General features: G+C 53.6%; 2 protein-coding genes across 5 annotated transcripts in view; one reads left to right on the top strand and one right to left on the bottom strand.

Annotated features, from left to right (window-relative positions):
* The window catches only part of ZFAND3 (zinc finger AN1-type containing 3), a 350,329-nt gene extending 342,460 nt beyond the window's left edge, over positions 1-7,869 (top strand). Inside the window, exon 6 of the mRNA XM_047735018.1 lies at positions 5,481-7,869. Within this exon, the coding sequence (XP_047590974.1) occupies positions 5,481-5,635 (155 nt within the window). The 3' untranslated portion in view covers positions 5,636-7,869. The remainder of the gene's footprint in view (positions 1-5,480) is intronic.
* A 1,125-nt stretch (positions 7,870-8,994) lies between these two features.
* Positions 8,995-25,620, bottom strand: part of BTBD9 (BTB domain containing 9) — a 435,224-nt gene continuing 418,598 nt past the window's right edge. For 2 of the 4 annotated variants that reach the window (XM_047735013.1, XM_047735014.1), the window contains exon 11: positions 8,995-23,711. In XM_047735013.1, the coding sequence (XP_047590969.1) occupies positions 23,514-23,711 (198 nt within the window). In that variant the 3' untranslated portion in view covers positions 8,995-23,513. The remainder of the gene's footprint in view (positions 23,712-25,620) is intronic. The other 2 variants (XR_007128303.1, XR_007128302.1) reach the window with 2 other exon arrangements.

The following is a 25,620-nucleotide window of genomic DNA, read 5'->3' as shown; positions in this document are numbered from 1 at the left end:
TTCAAATGAGCAAGAAAGTTTAAAATATTTCTTGTAAGTGACGTAAAAAGTGAGCTGAGGCTTGCTTGCCCCGGTCTGTGGCTTTACTAAAACTGCCACTGTGGGTGAGCCTTCAAGCTGGGGTTGTGGGATCTGCAAGAAAACAAATGTTTAACTGAAGTCCAGGAGTATCCAGGGCTGCCCAGCTTTGCCAACTTTAAATAGTACTGCTTGGGGGCACCTGGCTGGCCCAGTGGGTGAAGTGTCTGCCTTCAGCTCAGGTCATGATCCCAGAGTCCCCAGGATCCAGCCCTGTGTCAGGCTCCCTGCTCAGTGGGGAGTTTGTTTCTCCCTTTGGCTCTGCCCCTCCCTACCGCTTGTACTCTCTCTCTTCTCTCTCATAAATAAAATCTTTTTTAAAAAGTAAAATAAATAGTCTAAGATAAAACTGATAAGCAGCATTTCTGTCTGACAGGGATTGAATAAAAATGTGAAGGACTCAGCCTTTGAATGTGGATTTTAGCATTGCTTTATCTCCCTTGGGAAATTCCATGAAAAAAGGTTCAGCCCGTGCTTAATTCTTAAGAGTTTGGAGGGAAGTGCTTGGCAGGGGTGGTGGGGGGGTTGGGGGGTGGGGGGGTTGTGTTGGTGAGAGAGGGCCTCAGCCAAGGGTGGGCACTGCTTGCAGGATATAAGGTTGCCTCCCTCCCTCTGCCCCCAGCTCCTGCACCCACCTTCCCTGCCCCCCGTACTTGGCTATTTCCCAGGGCTTGTGGGTGGGGAGCCGTGGAAGGGCAGAGCTGGCCACTAAGGCGGTTGTTATCTGGTTCAGCTGCCCTCAGGGCCCTGCCTACCAGCACTAGTGAGAGGTAAAGGACACAGGGTCTGGGACAAGCTTTCCCAGTGTTCCTCTTGGGCAGTGATTGTTGGGGATTTTTGTAAACAAGTCAGTAAATAGGAACCAGTGTTACAGCTTTCATAGCACTTAGAGCAAGGTGTTGGCTGTCATCTTCGATGACGGCATTTGTGCAAATTGTTCTGGGTCCTGTATGTTGAGTCTCGAGATACCCAAACCCCCTCCCTGTGTAAGCAGATGTGAGGTTTTAACTATGGATGAGGACACTAAGATGAACAGTATGACTTCCAGATGTTAGCTTTAAAAGCTGAAGGGTCAGGTCAAGTTTGGTTCCCACTGAATGAAAGCTGCCCTTCAGATCTTTGTGCGTCTTGGAGAAATGAGCCTCAGTTCTGTTTTGCGTTGAATGTGTTTTCAGGGCCATTGGGTGTTGGGCGTCTTCAGGCTGATGTGGCATATGGCTCTTGGCTGCCACAGGCCCCAGGTCCACATCAGGAGCGCTTTGTATTTCTCATGCGGGATATAGCCTTTCTGGACAGAGGGTTAGATAGTCCTCAAATTATGTTTTCTTGCTGTCTGCTATAATCCTGTGTCTATGATAGTGACAGAGTTAGGGAAGCTTCTGGTATCCTCCCATCTCTCGCTGTCCACAGCCACAGACTTGGGCAACCCAGGATGAGCCCAGGTAGGTCAGCCTCTGGGGCATCTAGGCAGGCAGCCTCTTCTCTCCTAATGCTGGCTGCTTAGTTCAAGATTTTTTCAGACTGAGGGTGTAGCTGCTGGAGACCTTCTAGCTCAGCAGCCAGGGAGGGGCTGATTGATATCACCTGTAGTCGGCCTGCTCTCCCTCTTTCTACATACAGGATGGCCTGTCAGAAGCCAGGGAGTGGCCATGGAAGGAAGGTAGGCTATAGAACAAAGTGCTCAGAGAGCCTTCTTCACCCTCCCTTTTTAATCAAGGGCTCGTCCCAAATTGCTCTTCAGTGCCAGCAAACAAAGAAAACGTGCACACAGGTTCTTGAGTGTTTTGTGCAGGTTTATTGAAGACAACGCTGTTGGCCTTACAGGAGCTCTGCCCCTGCCTCCCAGGCCAGTATGTCATGGAAAACCAGTAATCTGGGGATGTAAGGAGCAGGGCAGCCAGTCACATGAGATGGCAAGGAAAGGGCTGAAGTTACAGCACATTTAGCAGGCAGATCATATTTTCAAAAGCTTTGCTTTGGGTGTTTTCCTTCTGTTTTAGGGATCAGTGTCCTTTTAATCATATTCTCCACCCCCTGATCCCTCCTCATCCCTCTAAAGTACTATGTGGTATATAGTTATTGTAGGGAAAAGTATATTGAAATTATTTTTCAAACCACGTGTCACTGAACTTTGGGGCCGTAAGGAGCACATGGATATGGACTGTTACATATGCACATGAGTGAGTGATTCCAATTTTGATACATCGTTTTTTAAATCAGGGAAAAAAGAATTGTATGGTACCCTGGGGGATGACACCAAACTCATACTGCATCTCAGCTGGCCAGTTCACATCCTCTGTGCTTTCGTCCCTTCAGACACTGCCTTGGTTGACCCTCTCTGGAAAGGCCCCAGTTGGTTGCTAATGAACAAACAGTGTGGAGAATTGTCTGGTACAGATAGAGGCTGTAAATCCCCTTGTGCTTTAAAATGGTGTTCATCATTGAAATTAAGAACAGTCCTCTTCCCCAGCAGCCTGAACTCATTTCTCCATATCCAGCTTGCTCTACAGAATTCAATCAGAGAGTAATTGAGAGTTCGTGACACTTGCAGAGGTTTCTGGTAAGACCTGTGGGTACCAAGAAAAGGACAGATTCGTCCCACCCACCAGTCATTCCTGCCCTCCCCTGTATCCAGAGCCGCCCACTCCCCAGCGCTGACATGGACATGTGTTTAGCCATGCGTTTAGCCAACTGGCTGCGGTCAATGGATAATGTCTACTCAGCATTTGGGACAAGTTCCAGCTTGTAACTTCCTTTTGGAGAATGACCCTGACAGAAGAGGGGATTGAGCTTAATTTATGTCAGCTAATAACCTCAGTGCAGCAACTTGGACAGCTAGCCTTCCGGAATTTCCCGAGACTTTTCTGTAGTGAATGACAGTGCCATATATTCTAATTGTTACCCATGCTGCTCCCAAGTGTAGCTGCTGTATAGTGGTTTTCACCTTGTAGAAATCAAAGCCAAGTGTCAAGTTGTGTCTAACAGAGGTACACAGAACTCGAATGGAGAAACGAGGTGTTTCTGGCTGGCTGGAGGATCCTCAGGCCGGGAGAGAGAGAATCAGGCAGCTGCTGTGGTTGTCACGGCCTGCTTCCTTTTCCAGATGGAGCCTGGGGTGATCCTCTGAGGTTGCAGCTCCCTAGCCAGCGGAAGGCAAGCACTAATCAAGGTTGTGGGGGGGTGTGGTAAGAACAAGACTACAGCCTCTCCCCTCCACCCCAGTCTGCCTTTGACTAATGAGGTGTTAGGCTGAGCCAGGGCCGAGTTAATTTCAGAAGTAATCCATTTCCTGCTACTTTGATTCAGCCAGCACCGTTTGTCAGAAGTAGAGAAGAGCACCTGGGACCTTCTCCTGCATCATCCCAGCATCTTGAAAAAAAAGGAAGGGAAGGGACAGCAGGGGTTCTCCCACCCCTTATTGTAGGTGCTGAGGTTATAGAAGTGTGTCAGAACTTGGTAACATAACTGTCCTCACACACATCATGCCACCATACTGTGGTACCCCACCCCAGGCCCCAACCTTAGCAGCAGGTTCTCCCCCTCCAGGTGGGCTTTGCTCCCAAAAGGCAGTTGTGCTTGTTAGATGGAGGATGTGTATCGAGGCCATCCGTGCTTAGGCTGGGAAGTCCTTTAGGACAAAGACAACTGCTATCCGGTATCTACGAGTAATGAACTTATCAGTAAATATAACACATGAGCTCATTAATCTTAACTTTGCTTTTGGACCAAGGGGGAGCTTGGCTTCTCGGGAGACAAAAATTTCATCTGCGTTCTTTCTTTTCCTTAAACCCAGTCCCAATTTAGAGCCAAACATTGCCCTGCTCTCCCTGGGAAGCAGTTAATAATGCGTTTTTTTCTCACAGTGGATGGTCCAGGCTCAGCCTGGTCACTCAGGCCCCCGGGCCATGTGCACGTGTTCTGTACACAGCGTGAGCTCAAGGCGTCTGAGCAGGGTTCTATCAGCTGAAGAATGTTCTCTAGATGAAGTGAATCTTAACAACTGTTGCCTCTCCTGGCCACTTATCTTTGCTTCAACTAATGCTGTTCTTGTAAAATCACTGCCCCCACCCTTCAGCTCTGAAAAGAAAAGAAATTGAGGATGTAGACATGGATGCACCGTGCTTTACAAGAGGTGGCTGCTCATTCACTCTGGGCAGTGAGATCTCGGGGGGAAAAAAAAAGTCGTCTCTGGGAAGAGATGTTGTTTGTGAAGAGAGCATTGGCCTGGAAGGGCTGCTGTGGGATGCCTGCCCAGGCGCCCAGGGAGAGGAGGTTTAGGGAAGGTTCGCCTACAGGCCGGTCCTGTGGACCTGGTGTAGGCGCGTGGGGCCTGTAAGTATGGCCACATAGGACTGACGGTGTGAGTGGGGACAGGGGGCAAGCCAGCATAGGCAGGTGTCTTCCCAGCCTGGATCTCCCCTCCCCCTCCCTGAGAGAGGGGGCAAGACAGACACAGGTGACATCAGCTGTCTCCCCACCCCTACCCCCCAAACACACATCCATACACCCATCAGCAGTATGAAATTGAGCAGAATGGAAAGGGAAAGGGCCAGATCCTTGGCACCTCTGTGTTGCCTTTGTCCTCTGAGCTTCCTGCTGACTCCCTGAGGGCCTCCTCTTGCTGTTTCCTCCAGAGAGACTTCACCTGTACCGTTTCCTTTCTCTCTGGGCCTCTCCTGGGTCCTTTGTTCTGCTCGCCTCATCAGTGTCTCCCTTGACTTCTCCGCTCCAGAAAGAGCAGCCCTGCAGCCTTCTGACCTACCAGGTGGAGTTAGAAGCATCAGGTTCCTTTGAGGTGGCTGGCGATTAGAGAGCAACATTTCTGTTCTTCCCCCTACTTATACGTATACCTTTTCCAGCGCTTGAAATAATCCATTTTCTTCTGAGAGCCTCCACTCCCTTGTAGGCTGTGGTTTGATCACACCCACCATCTCCCTAAGCCCTCACCATACAGGAGGTATAATGTAGTTTAAGCCGTAATCATTTCTGCTCCCTCCCTGCCTCCTAGAAGTGGTGGGTGTCCTGTGGTATGTGTTACAGTTTGCCCAAGCTGGGAAAGTGCTGAGCTGGTTGCTCTCTGCCTTCTCCCCTGTTTGGTGGGGAAGGAGGGGGCTCAGAACCCACTCATCTCCTGGGAAAGCACCAGTCATCTTTGGGGTTCCACTTTCAGGATTCAGGCAGGAGCAGCGTTGAATGCAGAGTCAGCGTCTGAGCAGCCACGCTTGGACATCGAGAGGCCCCCGGACTGACTGGAGGAAGAGCTGGGAGATGGGAAGGCACAGGCCCCCTTCCTTACCGGTGGCGGCTGTCCTCCCGCCCTCCAGCCCAGAATGAGCGCTGGGCTTTGTGCGTTCGGAGGCCACCCTAACTGTGTGTCTTTTCTGCTTCTCCCACTGTTGCAGGTTATGTGTTCTGTATGTTACATCGCCTCCCCGAGCAGCATGACTGTACGTTCGACCACATGGGCCGCGGCCGAGAGGAAGCCATCATGAAAATGGTGAAACTGGACCGGAAAGTGGGGCGCTCCTGCCAGCGCATTGGGGAGGGGTGCTCCTGAAGGCCAGGCATGGCCGCCACATGACGCTGTTCTTAGTTCACTAATGTTAGCCTTATTTAGGACAAAGTCAGCCAGACACCTTGTACTGGGCACGCGTCAGACTACAGCCAGTCCGTTTCCTTTCTTTAGCCAGCCATCCTGGTACTGTAGTTTAGGGGTTGATGGTGGTTGAAATTGATTTCTGGCTGGTTACTAAGGTGCCTGCTAGCCATTGTATAAAATTAAAACATGAAGAATATTTTTTTTTGAGCATGGCTAGTGGATTTAAAACAACACATACCTGTCACTGCTGGAGTCAAACTTATAAAAAGCCTTAAGCGGAAAGTGTTCCAGATGGAGACTCTGAGTTAATAGAGGAGTAGAAGCTGGTGTTAAAGTTCCCATGACGCACGTGGCTTTGCCAGAAACTCTGGTTAATGTTCGGCCTTTCACCTCTTCACTTATCCTTAGTCCCAGTAGCCAGGATACCTGATGGCCACGCGTGCCTTGGCCACAGGAGGCTTTTGAGACTGGCCATGTGGCTGGGCTGAGTGGTGGCTTCGCTCTCCCACAGAGCTGGAAATGGGGGTGGGGGGGGTAGGTTCTTAGGAAAATTTTTTACATGACTTGCTATGAAAAAAACTCTCTCAGCACACGAGAAGAGAAACAATAACCTCACTTTGAAAATTAGCTCCACTGAAGACTAGTCCATGTACGAGACCCATCTTTTCTATATAGGACCCACGGTCATGAGAAGCTCCAGGGGTGCACCCTGACCCCACTGGCTCTGGTTTGCCATTTGCCAAGTGCAGGGATCTGGCAGTTGATCAAATAAGGCTAATTACAGCACAGCAGCTGCGGCTGGGATCTATGGACTGGCCTCTGCAGCTAGATTTCTATATTGGGGGTTTTTAAAAAGACATTTCATAGCCAACGGGAATCAGTAGAAGGGCTGGGGGGTGCATGTGGGACGCTGCCGCCCACAGCCTCTGCCCCCTCCAGTGGCTGCCTGCCCAGCCCTCTCTGGGCCAAGAAGACGATGCCATGACCCAGCCCCTTGCGTCTGTGCAGCTCCATAGTCCAGGGGACGACCTCTACCACATAGCAAGTTTAGGAAGGGGAGGCAGCCTGCATGACAGGGGCAGCAGGGTGATCTGTCTAGAACAGTGGTTCATGGCCATGGCCCAGTTCTGAGTGAGACATTTGCTCCGCACTGGGGGTGGGAGGCCGTGTTTCTCAGCCCGTGCCTCTTCCTGCGGGTAGAGAGGAGTCGGTAGCCGTGGTAGCTCAGGCCAGGTGAGGAGGGTGGATATGGGCCTGTTTGCCCGAGTTAGGGAATCATCACTGATCTGGTGGGGGTGGGGAGGGGAGACAGGATTAAGATTCTCTGGAAGGCCTGAACAGGGTTGAATGGGCCAGAGACCCCGTCTGGTCCGGGCTGGTGAGAGTCCCAGGCTCCTGCAGAGGTGGCTTGGATCTGCCCACACACAAGCTCCTGGAATAGCTTAACCCAGCAAACTTTCCCTTTTATACCACGACCAACAGTTCGACTCTGCAGTTCACAGCCAAACACCTGCAACTACAAATGTTTTTTGATCCGGAATACTGAAATAGGAAATCATGCTCTTACCAACCTCTTCCTCCCATCCCACCCCCACCAGAGTGGAATCCGCTGCAAAATCTCCAGCCTTATTCTTGCTTCAGGACCCAGACCGGTGTCTTGCTCTAGGACAGCCCAGGGCAGAGGGGCCGGGTCTGCCTGCGTTTACCACTGTTGTCAAGCCACGGCCCTCTGGCCAGTACATGGCCATCCTCAGTGAGGCGGCCCGCCTAGGCCCCCGCCAAGCTCTGATCCCGAAGAGGCCCCCCCCGCCCCCCCCCCCTGCGCCCTTCCGGCCCTCCTCAGGCCCCACCGCTGCTGCTTCGAGGCAGGGATGGGAGCAGGCTCTCCAGGGAGCCCAGTGGCACACAGGGCTCGAAGCCCATGTTCACTTTCTGATGGTAGAGCTGGGGGTGGGGGGAGGGCTTGTTCCCCTGCAGTATCTGTTCTGTGAAGTTTGTTAAATGTAAGGAAAGCTTAAATTCTTGTATCTTTAAAAGAGAAGATCTTATTTAACCCTTTTGTGTTTTAGATTTACTTACACACATAGCCTAGAGCTCAGTTTTAGTTTTAACATTGTGAAAATATTAAAAGAATCTTGTAACTTTATTCTTTTTTTTCCTGCTGAAAAAAAAATTAAACCAATCGTATGAAAGTTTGGATTTCTCTGTTTTGCCAGTTCTCCTAAGTGCTACCTGTATAGCTAGAAAAATGGTGAAATGTGTCTCTGGCTGGAGCTTGGATGAGGTGTGGCAGGGAAGCAGGTGGCTCTTGTGTGCAGAGAGAGCCTCTCCATTGTCTGGGCTCCCCCTCCAGGCTCCACAGTAGCTCCCCTTGTTTCTGGGAGTGCTTGTGCCTTTGGAGGTCACAGGGCCTGTGGGATGGTATGTTTGCTAGCAGCAGGACGGTTACGTAGGTGGGGGAGATGAGAAGAAACAGGCACCAGCCCTCACGGCCCCTCTGTGGTGTGTGGGTTGGGCGTGCTTGGGGCCTGGGAGGGGCAGAGTCTGGGGAACCCGACCCCTTGCAAGGGAGGAGCAGCATGGTGTATGTGCTGTGTGAGCCCTGGTGTAGAGGAGGCACTTGCTATATTCATCTTAAGTAGTCTAAAAACACGTGGGGGTGTGTGTGGCAGGGAAGCGGTAGCATCTCTCCTCACCGCCTTGAAGGCAGAGTGTTGGCCACACAGTTGTCATTGAAGATGAGGAGCAATTCTTGAGGAACTCAGAAGTGCTTGTGGAGGTGAACAGGTGGATGGGGAGAACACAGGAGTCTGGTGGCCTTGGAAAACACCATGCCTGGCAGTGCAACCCCTTGTCCCTGCTGCTGATCTGGGAGGCTTTGTTCATGCCAGCAGGAGCCTAGGGCAAGAAGACCGGTGGTGGAGGGAAGTGGCAGTGAGGAACAGGAAGCCCACTGTGGGGAGGGGGTGTGGGAGGAGGTGGTCAAGGCAAACCGAGAACCTGCTTGCTCCAAAGGGGCTTACCGAGAGAGAGCACCCCAAGCAGGTGCCAGAATGAGAGAGCCCCCAGGAAAAGTCTGCAGTGGCCTCAAAATCCCCTCCTTTGCACCCATTCTCAAAGCTGCCCGAAGGAAGGCTCCAGGAAAAGAGGAATAAGCAGAGATAAATGTGGAGGTCTGGAGACACTGGAGAGTGCCGGGAAGTGACTGCACTGGGCAGCCAGGGCTGAGGTCTGCCTGCTGTCCAGTAGGGCTGGAAGGCACCACACTTGATCCAAGCTTCTGTCCCAGGGGTCGGGCAGGAGTCCGACAGAGAAAGTTAAGCAAGTAAAAATACACCGTTTATTAATGCCACAGAAATACTAAGGAAGAGGAACCATAGGCCTTACATGACTCCGCTGTGATTACATAGGAATAATAAACACACAGATGATGCATGTTGCTCTGGCAAAAACTGACAACAGAACTCTCCTAAGGGGACTGGGAACGTATGTGCAGAGCATGATGGGGTGAAGTTCTCATTGACCATAGTAGGAATCCAGCAGATGATGCATAAAACTGAAAATTCAAGAGCTCAGTAGAAGCATGTTACTTAGAAATGTGGAGGTAAATGTAGAGGACAAAGCTAAGTTCAGTGGTTTTCTCTGGGGACGGAGGACGGGAATGTGATGAGCCATGTGTTTACCACTCCTACAACTATATGCATATGTAGCAATTTTTTAAAGTTTTAAACATGATGGAAAGGGACCAGCGCTCCCAGACTGTCAGGACTTCGAGAGGCTCAGGAGCCCCGGTGATGCAGAGTGGAGTCTGGGTTTCTTGGCCAGAGACGCTGTGAAAGATGCAGGTGCTGGTGCATTGTGGCACGTGACACAGGGCTTTTTTTTTTTTTTTTTTTTTTTAAACCACGGGGCCTTTTCATTACCACCACACCCTGGGACATGTTACCCCACTTCATCGAGCACTTCCTGTGCACTGGGCACTTGAGGAAAACTCGGGGTAATTCTGGCCAGGCCAGCCGGGAGCTTCTGGTGTAGACCTCGCTCATGTGCTGTCCCAGTTACATGTAACCCAGAACACCCAGCAGATTCATTTCCCTTGACCTGTATCCTGTTCCTGGGTTTACCTATAAAGGTGTTTGTTCCCGGTCAGTGACTGGATTGCAAGCCAGGAGCAAAGGGGGTGGGGACACAGGTGGGCTTTGGCAAATGGGACAAAATAAAACTGATAGCTTGCCTCAGGACCTGCGGGACAGGGCCAGGCTGGAAAGGGGCATGCGGCACTGGGGCTCACATGCGGCCTCTGGGCTATGGGGGGCTGGCCTCACGGGTTTGAGCAATTAAACTGTTCGCAAGTGAGAGGCTCCCCAGGACTCAGAGTTTCACTCCTGTGGGTAATGGGTTCATGCGTGACACCTTGTTGGGTCCACAGACCGGGAGGCCAGGCTGGGCCTTTTGTTCCTAGCGCTTCTTTCCCACCCCAGCTTCGTCAGGTAACCCTGTACTGTTCTCCTCCCTGGGCTGGTAAGAGCCTGAGCTGTTGCAGGGAGGAGTGTGGGTTTGATGGGCCAGGGCTGTGGAAGGCTTTGGGAGCAGGGAGGCCACAGGGTCAGATGTGCGAATGAACTGACCCCCACGGTAGGGGGAACTGTGGTCTTTGGACCACACAGGCCCAGGCCCGCTAGACAGCAGGAAGAGGTAAGGGGCAGGGGATCTATGTGGGGTTCTACTCTGTGTGACACAATGCCCAAAGGAAAGGGCAAGTCGCCAGGACACAGTTCCTAAAGGTAGAAGCTCTTGGTGCACACCTTGTATGTATGGGGCCCTTCCAGCCCAGAGCCCTGGCTGTGGGGGCTCTCACTGAACAGCTGGAATGTGCTTGGCACCAATCCAGGTGCTAGGGATACAGTCAGGACCAAAAATACTGTCTGTTGTGGTGGGCAAGGGGACAAAAGCAGGGAATAAATGTGTGATACAAAATGGGTGGGGGAGATAAGAAGTACAGGGTCTGGGGGCTCTTATCTGAGATGGGGAACACCCAGGATTGGAGGTGTGGGTTGTAAAGGAGAACAGCCTGCAAGGGAGGCGACGGGAGGCCCAGGAGGCTACTTGATAATCCAGGCGGTAGGTAGATGGTGGTGGCACAGAGCTCAGGGCACCAGACGGGCCGAGAAGTCAGAGTTTGGACTCAGGCTGAAGGTAGCGACCCTAGGAGTTGCTGACAGATGGGCCATGGGTGAACGAGAGGGGCTGTAGGTGACTTCATTGCTTTGGCCTGACAGAAGCATGATGGTGCCATCCATGCCGGACTAGGCGGGGGAAACACGCTCTGGGCAGGGCAGGGCAGTTCGGTGGTCACACAACAGACTAAGTTGAGGTGTGGACTACACACTGTCCTCCGTGCTGATCACCCATGTTGTGACTTGAATGATGGGAGTCAATGGAGGAGAGACAAGATTTGAAACATGTAGAGCCAGAAGCTAGTGTGCAGAATATTCTTACAGTTGTTGGATGTATAAACTCAAAAACAGGAAGATTTGCTTCTCAACCATGCCTGCTCAGGGTGGAAGTTTGCTCCTGTTGGAGGAATACGCTGGCCTGGCAGCCACGCCCAATTGTGAATGCGCTGTTCCTTGTTTGCAGAAGCAGGTTAAAGATTAGTCTGGGAATTCTTGACATGTCCTGGAATCCTGCAGCTTACACAGCTGCTCAGGAAACCCAATCATGGTTGCCCCACATTCGACAACGGTTCTGAAAACTTAATGTCCCTGCCCGCATGAGCTGTGAAGATGAAACAAACTCTTCTAAAGTATCAGTAATTCCAAGTTTGGTCAGCCACGCTGGAGGAAAGATTGAGGAGGCTTTCTGTTCTTACACAGGCTCAGGAGCTCGTTCTCCTGCGAAGGGTGATCAGGGAGTGCACAGCCCAACAGCGAGGGCCAGGCATCACAGACACATGCCATGGTCGCTGAACAGCTGTGTAGGTTTTCCAGCATTTTTGATGTCTGGGTATGTGTCAACTTTGAGATTTGCCGTGATTTCTAATTCTTCATCTCTGAGCCTAATTTTGTAGTCCTGTCTTTACTTTTTCCTTGGTGAGAGTTGAAGCTGGGTAGGAAACAGTAACCCAGCATGACCCGGGGGCCTAAAGGCCCTTCCCTTTGTCTCGGGCTGAGATGGGCTGGAGTCTGCATGTGAGTGGGCTCCGTAGCAGGGCCCACTTGGCTCCACTGGTAGACTCTCTCGATGACGGAGCGGTGTGCTGGTCTGTGTTCCTGGGCCCTCTGAGAAATGTCATGAAGATCTTGTGACTTAAAACTGGCCCCTAAATTCTTTGACACTCCTCCCATTAAAGACTGGAGGCCTTTCCCTCAAAAGGTGTGGGCTTTGGCTGCTTGCTGGCTCTTCCAACAATGAGCACACAGCAGGCGCGATAGTTCGGCTCTGAGCTAGATCTGAAAGGCACAGGAGAAAAGCTCTGACGGCTCACTCCCACCGTGTACCTCGGCATCCCAGGGCTGACATGTGATGATCCAAAACTGGAAAGTATGTTGGCAAGCATGGGGAAACCATTTGGACCTCTGTACATTGCTGGGGGGGAATGTGCAGTGATGTGGTCAGTGCAGAAAGCAGTTTGGGGCTCCCCAAAAGGTTACCTGGAATTACCATATGCCGGCAGTTCCACTGCTTGGAATCCACCCAAAGACTTGAAAGCAGCCACTCGTGTGCGTACAGACATGTTCACAGTCGCTCCGTTCACAGCATCCCGGAGGTGGGAACTACCTAGGCATCCACCAGGGGATGGAACCATAAACAAAATGGGGGTGTAGTCCTAGAATTCGGCCAGGAAAAGAAATCAAATACACATGCTGCAGTGTAGATAAACCTCAAAAACATGAGGCTGAGTCCAACCAGCCAGTCACAGGTCACACAGGATAGGATTCCATTGAAGGGAAATGTCAGAATGGGCAGAGCCACAGAGATGGAAAGCAGATCACGAGGGGTCATGGGGAGAGGACAGTGGGGACTGACTGCTGCTTGGGGGTGGGTTTCCTTTTTGGGTGACAAAAATGTTCTAGACCCAGACAGAGGAGCTCTTTGCACAACATCGCAGATGTCCTAAATGCCACTGAGTTGTTTGTTTAAGAGAGTGGATTTTCTGTTCTCATTTCAATTAAAAAAAAGTTTGGCTACCCAGAAGCCTCACACTGGCGAGACCATGTGGAGAGCCCAGAATGAGAGAGAGAAGCCCAGCAGCCCAGCTGCCTGCGTCCCTAAGGCACTCACCAAGCCCACTGGGAGTGAATGAGTCTTCAGGGGACCTGGTCCAGCCTCCTGGCTGACCCGGACAACACCAAGGGGAGCAGAGATGGACGGTCTCCACAGAGCCCTGACTAAACTACGGATCTGTGAACAAAATAACTTGTTTTAGGCCATTAACTCCAGGGACGGCGGGCCTGCAATGATGTGATGCGAACAGGTGACATCTGGCAGGGAGCACTCAGCCCCCTGGGCATCATGACTGCAAGTGGGGTTGAGCCATCCAGGTTCTGGGAGGGTGCGAGGTCCCAGAAGTCATCGTGCCAGGCAAGGACAGCAGAGGACAGTGGGCCAGACAGCAGTTGGGGTGGGGGGTGGGGTGTTAGGTTGGGGGTGACGGCACCCATGCTGACGGACTCAGGCAGGTGCTGATGAAGCAGGGGATTCTGGTACCTTCGTTGAGATCCTCAGCAGTGACCTAACCTGGTCCTTCTGGCACCCTCCACCTGGTCAGCCCCAGCAGCAGGGGATGGCAGCCCTGGCCTGGAGGCAGGACACCTTTCTTGTCCAGCTGGGCCTTTCCCAAGTGCCTCTCTGCCAAGGGACCTACTCCCTTTGGCCTGGGCCTTTGCTGGGGAAGGTGGAAAATTTTACCACTCACCCGGCAGCTCTCAGGCTTTCAGGTGTTGGCTAGCAGCCCCTAGCTGAGGTGGACCCTTGATGGAAACAGAAAAACACATCTGAATCAGTAATGCTCCAGCTGTCAACCCGACCCTGGAGACAGCACTTCCGGGTCATGTGCCCCAGAGCCTGTGGCGTGGGGATGACAGAGACTTGGGAGGGACGTGGTGGCATGGCCACTCCTGACTGCAGGGCTTATGGGAGCCAGGTGACACACGTGGTGAGGTGTTGACTTATTTCAGCTGCTCCTGAGGATACCTCGAGGCCACTGGCACAGTCCCCAGTCACCCCGGCCTTGCTCCTGGGCAGCAGGTCACTGCTGTGGATGGAGATGCGGGATGCAGGACAGGGGTTGCCCCTCCTGGGGGGGGGGTCTGAACAGGTGGAAGACCCAAATGTGGAGGAACCAGGGCCTTGGGACAGAGGAACTTGCCATCTTAGAGCCCGTTGTGGTCAGGACAGTTCTGGCTGGTGGGCATTCACCAAGGATTAGAGCCAGCCAGCATTCAAAAAAGTGAGAGAAGAGTGACTCCAGGGCCAGGGAGTATTACTGGGAAAAGAGGTTACCAAGGTGGCACATCACATTGTGTAGGAACTGATGAAGGAGAGAAGAGCCAAGGCCTCCGCGGATCCGTGCGGTCTCCAGGTCTGGAGCATTGCTGCCCGGTGTCTCCTGTTGCTCTCCAGGGTCCACCTGGCTAGGGCCTGTTCCACCTGCTGGGGTTTCCCCACAGCTGCACAAGGTCAGCAGTTTGCCCCAGGGCCTGCCCATCCCCCAAAGCACCACACCCCCGAGTCGGATGTGCTCACAGGCCGCAGCTCAGATGCTCTGAAGAGCACGTGTCCAAAGGGCACTGAGGAGTATCGCAGGGAGTGCCAAGGAGGCCGTGGACAGAGGAGCCGGGGCCTGTGGGAAAGTGCCTGAGGGTGACATGGGGCTTAGGACTCTTCCTGGAGCAACGGAAGTACAGACAGAAAGGGCCCCGGCTTTAGGCCAGTGGAATCACGCCTACCACGTGCCCACTGCTGTCCCAGGAGCCTGTGGCCTACGGGCTTGTTTCATCCTCATTGTCCTCTGGAGGGGCACCATCTGCTGTTCTGGGTGCTGGGTGGGCCCCGAATAAGGCCCCCGCGCAGCGCCCCCCTCGCCTCTGCTACATGTAGGATGCACCAGCAGAGACGCAAACCACCTTAGGAACTGGCGTGTGGGTGCTCGGTCTGCCCTGTGCCATGTGTGTGTCAGTGTCAGAGCAAGCTCTCCGTGGTTGGAGGCGGTCCCTGTGTTGCTTATCTTTCACCATTTCCTGAGTTTCTGGCATCACCACCTTATTTTCCACTCTGGTCATTTTTATTTGCAAACTCTCCCTCTTTTTGGTCATTGCTTATGATTTAGAGAGAGGGAGGGGAAGGCAGTGTTTGCTCATTTTTTCTTACTGGACATGTTACATTTCAGTCAAGGCACCTCCAAACTAGCTGTCCGCTATCTTGAATTTAGAGTCCAAGGTCTTCAAAATTTAAATAGGTGAAACAAGTAGAATATACTGGAAATTTGGCAGTCCCAGACAGACATGTGAAGGGACTGAAAATGTGTAGTCACTTTGGAAGGGTTGATCCTTCCAAGTCCTGGGCAAGCGTATCCTGGGTACAGGTATTATAAGATAACCATTGGTCGCTGGTGGAAAAAATCTTGTCAACGGAAGAAAAGCTAAGACCCTCAGAGGCAGGCGAATGCTATCCTTGAAGTCCGGTAAAATGGAAATAGAGTGTGTTAGGAGGATTGGAAACACTGAGAAGGGAAAGTGAGGATCCCAGGTACCCACATGAGTTCACAGCCAGCCTCAGGTACTGTCTCAGAGGTGGTCAATTCCAGAAAACCAGATTCCACCCGAATCAGGCGCCCCCTAAGTCCCCTGCGTCCTCAGCCCTCTTCTCTTCTTGAACCATTTGGGGCATGGGCCCCACTGATACTGCCCTCCTTGTAGGCTGTACCCATCAGGTGTTCAGGCACAGGGCCTCTTGGTCCCTCAGCCACCTTTGCTCTCACGTCCCCAGGCTCTGCCTGCTGGGGCTCCAGGGCTCAGCCCAGCACCAGTCTCTGCCCTGCTGGTGATCGCAGCCCAGCTCCATAACACTGTGGGGACCTTGGGACTCTCGGCAGCCCTCAGCTCCGGGCTGGGGTCCCAGCTGCTCGCACCTCTAGGTCCGTGTACCTGCAGGCCCGGGTGGGTTGTCAGGGCCAAAGCTGTGGGGCGCCTGACAATGCAGATCCCTGGGCCATCCCGGCCGGAGTCAGGATCTGTGGGCGTGGGTGGAGGCCTGGCGTTCCATCACGTTCCAGGGGATTGTTATATATTGTGGTCTGTGGACTGTTTCCAGGACCCCTCTCAAACTCGTAGAAGAAAAACCTGGTACAACCATGACAGACTTTCCACACCATGCTCAGAAAACAAAACCAGAAACCCAGGCAGTTTATCCCCTGAGCTAAGCTGAAATGAACATGGCCATCCTGACATGTCCTGGTTCCTGTAATAATACAATCCTGAGTATTTCCTGCAAACCGATACTCTCTGCGGTAAAGCAGTTCAACCCCTAACTTTTGCTGAGCTGCTGTACCAGAATAAGTCATCACCTTTAGGGCTAGGATAAGTGAGAGGTAGCTGCTTCTCCATCACAGACTGACCAGTAGGAACTGGGCCACCTTGTACACTCTGTATTGTTTTTCTTAAGAACTTGTTAGGGTTTGTGTTTGTCGAGCTTCCTTGCCTTCTCTCTGGACCAATCCCGTGTGTCCTCAGCTGCCTGCCCTATCCCTAGTTCTGGGAAGGTGACCCCCTTTGGAGTTGACCTTGACCCTGCCGCTTCTCTCACGGCACCCACCCCCACATCCTGTCGACCCTGCCTGCACAGCCCCTGGAGCTCGCCTGGTCCAGGCAGCACCATCTCTCCCTGGATTTCTGCAACAGCCCTCGCCCCTCCTGCTCCCACCCCTTCTCCCAGCAGGAATTCCCCAGTCAGGGCAGCCAGGGAGCCCGACAACAGTGTGAGTTAGACCAGGGCTCTCCTCTGCTTAGAACCTTTCACTGGCTCCCATGTCACTTGGACAAGAGCCCAGTGTTTTCTAAGGATCCTGGGATCCTCCCCTGCCCCCCAGGCCCGTCACCCTGGGCCTTGCTCCCTCCCCTGCCCCACCAGGCTACACCACACCAGCCCCCAGCAAAGCAGGGCCCTCCCCTCCGCTCCTCCTCCTCCTGGAAAGGTCTCCCTGGAGGGCCTCAGTCTCTCCCTTATCCCTAGGGCTTTGCCCAGCTAGCCCCTTCCTGGTTTCGCTTCTAGTCCTCTCCTTCCCATGAGCACCTGGGCGTGAGCCACACACAGACTCATGGATATTGTCTGTCGTCTGTCATCCTCCTCAGCCAGTTAAGGGCCATGAAGGCAGGACACGGGCCTGTTGTTCTGTGCTCGTTGGTCATTGCTACGTCCCCAGTATGGAGAAAAGGGCCCGGGCTGGGTGATGGTTACAGCCTGAGGGGACCCAGGAGCAGCTGCGTTGTGAAGCCCAGTCTCTCTGGATTTGGTTTTTGTCTTGTTCAGCACATCCAGGAATCGTTGGAAATGCAGTCTGTTCTAGAGGAGCAAAACTAAGAGGGTTTGCTCACACGACAGTGCCTAAATCCAGTTTCAAAACGGCCTTGACAGCACTCCACTAACACCACCGGATGGACGTCCTCAAAGAGAAATGCTGAGTCCTGAGTGCAGGGTCAGAAAAGAAAACACATGCCTACCCATCCCAGGCTGTTCTAGGCAACGAGCTCAGTGCGAGGCCAAGGTCCGAGGCGGCCAAGTGCAGTCGTGTGGGGTCGTAGTCCGGGGTTCACATGCACTTGCCAGCGTCCTGCCATGTGGGGCCCCCAGCAAAAACAGGGCACTGAGAGCGAGAGAACAGCACAGCCCAGAAACCCCAAGGCAGAGGAGGCTGGTGTTCTCCAGTAAATTCAGGGTACACACAAGTCTGGCAAGAGTGGCTCGTGGGTCAGGCCACACAGCAACCCTGAGGCACTCCTGTTACCCTCTCCACACCCCCCTCTGGAGGCTGAGCGTGAGGCCCACCTCCCCTCCAGCTTTCCCAGGAGCTGGGGTTGGGGTGGCCTCAGGACCTGAGTTAAAGGGAGATTTCTGGGTGTTCCTCAGAGTGGCCGCTGCCTCTCAGAAGGGAGCTCTGAGGACTGAGCTGTCCTGTGGGAGGGCAAGGCAGGGAGAGGCTGGGCCCCAAGGCCCTTGGGTAACGGCCCAGTGCTTGTTCCTCCAGGCCACAGTAGGCCTGGCCCAGGGCCCCCGCTGATCTTGCCTGCCAGCTTCTCCCAATTCACCGGAGGTGCCTGGCCCTGTGGATGGCGAAACCCCACAGCCTGGGGCAGGTCTTAGAGGGAACAACTGTTACAGAAGTTGGGACCGGGGCCCTGGAGAACGGAGATGTGGGTGAGGAGTGACCTGGAACATGGGGCTGGAAGCAGCCATGGGAGGACCAGCCTGCCCCCGCACCCTGTCTTGGGCCACAAACCCTGGGGCTCATGTGACAGGACGTGAATATTTGGTGACGGATGGGTGGACGGAAGTAGTGACACTGGTGTTCCCAGGGCATCCACAGAAACCCAAGCCCCAGAACCCAGATCCCCTCCCTAGAAGTCTCTCAGACCCTTGCCCATCTTTCCTCTGCTCAGAGTAGCACTAGCTGTTCTCTGGGCAGAGCTGGTGCTTCTCAGCTCTAGGCGTGATGGAGCCCCCCTGCACTAGCTCTTGGAGGTGGCATTCCTCAGCTGTCCCAGCTGCAGGGACAGCCGAACAGAAGACAGTGGTGGAGGCAGGTGGAGGCCTTCTCCTCCTCCTCCCACGGCTCCTGGCTCAGGGCTATAAATACTCAGGATGCAAATGGTAAATGCTCGAGACACTTACCATAAATTATAGGTGGATGATTGTGAATCTTCAGGCCATGAGGCCCCTTGGGTAATATTTAAGTTCTTTGAAAAAAAAAAAAAAAAAAAAACTAACCTGATGGGATGGGAGGGCCCCTTTCACAATCTGGCTTTTGTCTGGGAGGGGCCGGATGCTGGGAAGGAGGACTGAGGGGCAGGGGTAAGGGGGCACTATCGCCCCGCGCAAGGAGTCGATCACAGAGAAAATGACCTGGCCCAAGTCAAGATTGACTCAGAACCAGATGAGAATGAGGGCACCTTTGTCTCTCCTGCTAGGTTGGAATATTATCCCAAGAGCATTACTACTTTACTATATTTTTTAACGAGTAATTTAAGAGACCGGGATATTCAAAGTGTGTGGGATGGGAAGCTGGTCTGTGCACCTGCTCCACGCCACACCCCTGCGACGGAGGTAGGTCCCAGGCCGCATTCCAACGGGAAGTCCTGCCTGAAGGGACCTGGGGGGCGGTCCCCATGGAGGAGCTCGCAGTCGTCTGAGCAGCTCCCACATATGCAGAGGGAGGAGAAGCACGGCCCCCCAGCCAGTCTGATGGAAATCTGCAGAGTCACCATGTCCAGTTTCCTCCCCACGACACTGCACAGGGCTAGCCAGGGCTGAGGCAAATGGGAAGCGGGTCCATCCTCCAAGCAAGCCCTTCTCACCACCCTGCCCACGCATTCCCTCATCCCGTTCGGTAATTAGGCTGGCTGGTCCACTCTGAGGAAGAGAAACAGAGCGTCCTAGTTGCCCTCCATGCCATCTAAACCGTTCCCTTCCCCTTTTCCAGAAAGTCCTGAGCAAACACCAGGCACCCAGATGACTTCTAATTTAATATTATCATAATAAAAACCATAGTGGTACAGAACCATGAGCCGCATTTTAAATTCCTCGGGCCACTAATGAGCACTGAACTCCTGCTGGAGCCCTTGTCAGGACAAACACACAGAATCGATGGCTGGAGCGGTGGAAACAGGGAGCCTGGCCCTCGCCCGCCGTGCCCACACTGACAGTGGCCGCCCTGCCCAGCGCCTCCCGGCCTTTGGCCTTGAGAGGAGGGCACCTGCGCAGGAGGCAGAGTTGACACGGGCACACCTGAAAGACAGCGCTAATGAGGAGAAACTCCTGGAAGGAGACACATTTCATTTTCTTTCCCTCTTTTGACACCATTCTAACTTGTCCAAAGGAAGGTTCTTAATTGAAGCCCGCAATGGGGTTCGCTCCCTCTCTTTTTTCCCAAGTGACCCTCGGCACACAGGATGCTCTGCTTTCTGTTGCAGATTATACCTTCTTTTTCTTCTAAGTCTCTAGGAAGAATAAGTGATTACAATTTTGTTATCTTCTAAAAAAAAAAAAAAGGGTGAAGTTGACTGGGTTGGAGCCATTTGCACAGCAATTTGACAATTGGGGCGACAGCATAACTACTGAGCAATTTCTGCACAATTCAAAAAAAATTTTTTTTTGGGCCAAGGAATCAGTCTAACAAACACATCCCACTCTTGCTGAAAATAATTTCTTTTCCTAACTCTTCTAGGAATAAAACACTTTTAATGTATTTGTCAGGAATCGACACTTCATTTAATAAGATTAAAAAGTGACAATTTAAAGAGCAGTTGAGAAGAGTCCCACATCCATCACAAGCTCATGGTTCTAACGAAAGTCGGAAGTGAAACAGGAAAAAGCACTGAGAATATGGGAAAACAAGTGTGTGCGTGTGGGCGCGCCTGTCATACTATTACCCTGCTTCAGATCGGCAGTGCTGGATCTGACGAGTAGGCCGCCAGCCCCGTGAGCACGCGGACAGTGGATGCAGGCCCCACCTGCGGTGCCCAGTGTCACCCCAGCCGGCCCTCCCAGCAGCTGTCAGGAGGCGAAGGCTATCCCCCAAAGCCCCAGTGCGGTGGATTCTTACTCTCCCCAAAATCATGGCCTTTAGGCAAGGGCAGGGGGTCTGGCCATGTTCTGTTTCCTGACCTGGATGGTGGTTGCGAGGGTGTTGTTTCACAGTAACTGAGAAGCATCACAATAATGGGCCAGAGGCCACCAGCACCCAGCTATCGGTCCCCACAGAGGGCCAGGCTTCGCCTGACCTCTCCTCAGACCATGCAGTCTGTACCCGCATAGGGCAGGGGCCCTCATGTGCCCCGGCCCCGCGTGACTCGGCTGTGACTCCTTCCTCACACTTCACAGGGGAACAGCATCCACCCTCCGCTGGGTCGAGGACCCTCCAGGCATCTGGGACCCCGCCCGACTGTGGGCCGGGCTGTCTCACCTGCACTCCCATTTAGCTCTGTTGGTCTCTTCAAGTGTGGGGGCCATTTTGGTCTAGCTGGCAGCAGGGAGGAGTCCTCCACAGGACCAGCCAGGGTTCTGGAGAGCCGTGTCTGTCTGGGGCCCCACAGTTTGACTGGGTTTGCAGAAAGAGCCCCCCACCTCCCCTGCTTCCCAAATTAAAAGGCCCATCATGGAAGGCAGAGCCCACTGGCCTGGTAACAGGAGGTAGACCAGAGCAGCTTCTCGGAGCTTCCTTGGTGTCTGCCTGGGATCTAGAGTGGGCCTCCATGCAAGCGAGGCCTCCCGCCAGGCCCAGGAGACACGAGTGCGGGGACCTGATGGCCACAGCTGTGGGGTGGGAAGGAGGCCATGTCCCTGTCCTCCCTGCTGCCGCAGGCCAGTGCCACCACCTCATCTTCCCCTTCCTTTCTTTATCTGACAAACTCCCATCCCCTGATGGGAGCCCTCAGGGCAAGTATGTGCAAGGAGAGCCGAGGAAAGGGATCCACAGGGGAGAGGAAGAGGCAGCCAGCTGCTGGCCAGGAGGCACCCACATGTGGGTCTGGTGCAGAAGCTTCTCGGCCTGTGCCTCTTCGATGTGACACGGAGCTGCCAGACCTGGCCTGGTGGCGTGTGCGGTGGGCCCGTGGGACCAACGGTCTGGAGGTAGAGGACTGGAACTTCCAGGTCCTCACCAGCCCACTCACCTCTTCCCAGGTCAGCAGTGCCAGCCAAGCCCAGGGACTCATCTCTGGACAGATGACCTCAAAGTTTAAAAAGAAACCCTTGAATGGAGACTTTCCAGGCGTCTGAACTCTGCACTCGCTGGCTTCTTGGCTCCTTCTGTTCCCTGCTGGGTAATGACTGCACTGTGTAAGGAAGTGCCGAGTGGACAGGAATTCTTCCTGCTAATTGGTGACCGCGTCCTGGATGCTGACAACGGCAGTGGCCAAGTCATACAGCGCGGCCACCCATGGCGAGCGAGTGGCACTGCCATCTGTCATGGGAGCCTCCCGTCTCCTGTGAGATGCCTGGCACCCCTCAGGGGTTCCAATTGCCCTACACAGTGGGGAAGGGGTGAGATGAGCGAGCTGAGCTGATGGGCGGTGCTGTGGCTCCTCACCCTGCACCTCCCTCCCCCACTATCTCCTTCTGCTCCTGTTCAAACAGAAAGCCCACCTTCCGGTTTAATCCTATGGTTTGATGCCCCGCTGTTGTTCCCATAGTGAGAGATAACTCAAGACCAAGCTACACTGGCGAGAGCATTTACTTAGAGGGGCTCTGTGTCCACCCGCAACCAGTGAGCGTTAAGACCCCAAAAGGAACCCCCTGTAAGCCCACCCTCCTCCAAGTGGGGGTCACAGGGTATGCAGAGGACCTGGGCCTGCGTCTGGGGGGGCCAGGGGACCGCGGTGCTCAGCCTGGCGGGGCTCCGGAGGTGAGCGAACCCCAGACAGCAGGCTGAGCACGTTACAAAGGGTAGTTAGCGCCGGGCTGGAAAGCACTAAGGAAGGAGAGGGAGCACAGCCCCATCAGGCCGCGGCAGTCAGAGATCAGCTCCATGAGGATGAGGAGAAAAGCTTCTTAGAACTACTTTTTCTTCTCAACCTTGGCCGGGTAGTCAGGTTTGGGGATGAAACACAGCGAAGACTGAACCGCCATGACCACCCTGCAAAGCCCCAGGAGCACGCTGCTGACACTTGCCGGCCCAGGGGCCTACTGTCCCCACGGCCCGGCTAACTGGTGGTGATTCAGGGGCGGGCTCAGCCCTACTGGAAGCTGCTGCGGACTTACAGATACATTTACAGACTCAGGAACAGGAAATTAGCAGGTGGCAAAAATAACCATTTCCTTGTCAGCCTCCCAAGCTTAAAGGCTGGGTACGTTTCAGGAATGACAGGTTAATAACTCAGGAATTCGAGTGATTATTAACTCCAGTGTCCTCGGATTGATTTGCTCATTGTGTATTTTTTTTTAACTTCCTCAGAAGATTTTCCTTGTCAGCCCCGGTGCCATGACGAGCTGCATCTGTGCCTCATTCAGGAGCTGTGCACAGCCTTTCTCCGCTCCACCCCAGGCCTAACCGTTCAAAACTAAAGAAGGAAAATTACAGCATCAAAAGGGAATAAAACAAGTGATTTGCTGTTTGAGCATTTCAAAAAGATCTGGAACACCTATGATTCAGCAAATGGACAATAACTAAAAGAAAGAAAAAATCATTTAGTTGCCAGGGCAATGTGTTCCAGAAGAGTAAACACTCTACGGAAACCCACTTCCTAAAGGGTGCCCGGAGGTAATAAAGGCCTGATGGGTTCTCCTGAGCTTGGTGCCATCACAGCATTCCGACACCGGCCCGTCCACCGTGGCCTCTTTGCCCGGGTTAGATTAGAGAGGTAGGGTGTTAGTGGTGGACTTGATGAAGATTGAAGACCTATTTTCTCCCCCTGGAGACCAGCCTGATTTGAACAAATTGAGAGGAGAACAAAGTGGCCCCTTTCTGTCCTTGGGAGAAAGCCTGTCCTGTGTCTGTTTTGCCAGCGCCGTCTGCTCCTCCCAGGAGGGGAGAGGGCCTGGCGACAGAGATCCCTCCCGGGAGGATGCCAGTCCTGGCCCCTGCCCTCAGGGCCCACCGCATGCCTCCATGTCCGCGCCCCCTTTACTGGTGTTGCCGGTTGGGCGAGCGAGAGGCAGAGCCGGGGCTGGAAGGCAGGGAGCTGCCCCCAGGGGCCTGCAGGGCGTGGGGGTCGAGCTGCGGACCCGCCAGGCTGGGCTCCCCAGGCCCTGACTCCTCGCTGCTTTCCTCCTTCTGGCTGCTCTGCTGCTCCGGACACTCAAAGTGGACGCAGTGGAACACCTGGCAGGAGAGAGCAAAGGCCTTGTGAGCACGGTAGGTGTTGCACCCAGGAGGCAGCCACGGGGCAGCGACAAGGAGGTGGGACACTGCTCTTGGTCGGTTGAGACAGAAGTAAAGGGCTGATGGGCTATAGTCACAGGCAGTATGGCATGGCTTCCCGTACAGTGTCCTCACTGGTGGGGACGCCTGGGGGCTCAGTCGGTGAAGCATCTGACTTCGGCTCAGGTCACGATCCCAGAGTCCTGGGATCAAGCCCCGCTCTGCCTGCCGCTTTGCCTACTTGTGCACTCTCTGTCAAGTAAATAAATAAAATCTTTCTTTTAAATGTTCTCACTGGATGATTCCATTCCGGGCTACTCTCGTCGCCCAAGCTCTTCCTTTTGAATGAGTGGATGAACCCTGCTTTTGGCAGTTGGGTTGCCGGCCAACAGGGTGGCTCTGCTGAAACCCTGCGCCGCGCTCCCCATGGGTGAGCCGCGCCATACGAGACTGATGGGTCGATAAAGCTGATATTAAAAAATAAGCAGCCAGCAGGGCGTCACCCCAGGGGAGGACCAGACTTGTCTCCAGGGGTCCAGGTGGGTCCCTCCCTCTCTGCCCCAACAGGGCCCTCAGGAAGGGAACGCCGCACCCTGATGTGGGCCGGGCGGGTCGGGGACGCACTGCTGGCGCGGGACAGACAGCCCCCCTCGGGAGCGGCGAAGCACAGCCACAGCCAGGGAGTCCCTGGGCCAGGGCCTGGGCTCCTCGCTCAGGGCTGGGCCGGTGCCGGTGTGGACGGGGCACAGCTTGGCTGCTAGGGGAGGCACCATGTAAGTGTGTGTGGGTGTGAGCCTGACACGGCCGGCGGTGTGCAGGTCTCCACTGGTGTCAAGGGACAGCCAGACGCTCAGCCAGAGCTGGGCCTTTAGGGAAGCGGGCCCGCCCTCCCGGGCAGAGATTCCTTTCTCCACCAACACCCAGACCCTTCTGGGGTTGCAGCTCCCCAGGGCCCGCCCCCGACCCTCCTGGGCAGTGGTGGTCTTTGGTGTGGCGCTGGCCAAGCCACTTTCTGAGGAGCACGGTGGCAGTTTTAGGGGAATCCATTTCCAGATCCTCAGTGCCTGCACATGCTCAGACTGCCCGAGAACGTGACTGAATTCACAACCACCCTGCTGCCCTCACTGGAGGGAAGCTGGGCCCCGCGAGGGCGCAGCTCTGCCCAGGGAGAGGTTCCGAATTCAGAAGTGAGGTATACTCATGACTCATGTGATTTTTTAAACATAATTGAGAATTTTTCCAGAATTAAAACATCTTCAAGATACGCTGGCTAAAACCCATGAGTGAAGGTTTTGCATGATGACTTTCGGATTTGGTGTGCCTTATTCAATAAGTGGGTTAAAATCTATTTTAGTGAATCATGTCATCAAATATTTATTCCTAATAATTGGTTCCTCATCTTCCATCTTATAAAAATGTGTATTTTTTACCTCATATTTATAAAAATAATTGTATTTCAACTTCATATTTTACTTTGCAACCTTAAATATTCAGTGGGTTACTTATACTTTTCTTCCCAAGTTCTTCCAGGGGAGAAGCAAACAAAATGTTTGAAGGCCACTGCTGCTGCCCTTGGGAGACTCTAAGCTCTCAAGGGAGTGCTTTTTAAAGTGAATAGGCATGGCTTGGAGGAAAAGAGGGGGCATTTTGGGGTTAAAAGTGTTCCAGGCAAGGGGAATAACTCGGATAAAGACTTTAGGAGGAAAGGGCCAGTGGTGTCCAAGGGAAAGATCCAACTCCACGGGGCTGGCGAGGTCTCTGCTGAGGAATATCCCAGAACCTGCTCATCGCGCGAACACAGACGGGGCACTTCCCACGGGGCTGCGCCTGTATGTCAGCTCCAATAACAAAGACTCTGGCCTCAAAAGTG

Source organism: Lutra lutra, chromosome 6 (genome assembly GCF_902655055.1).
Source record: "Lutra lutra chromosome 6, mLutLut1.2, whole genome shotgun sequence".
Lineage (NCBI taxonomy): Eukaryota > Metazoa > Chordata > Mammalia > Carnivora > Mustelidae > Lutra > Lutra lutra.
Note: the sequence above shows the minus strand (reverse complement) of the source record. Positions and strands in the feature narration are given on the sequence as shown.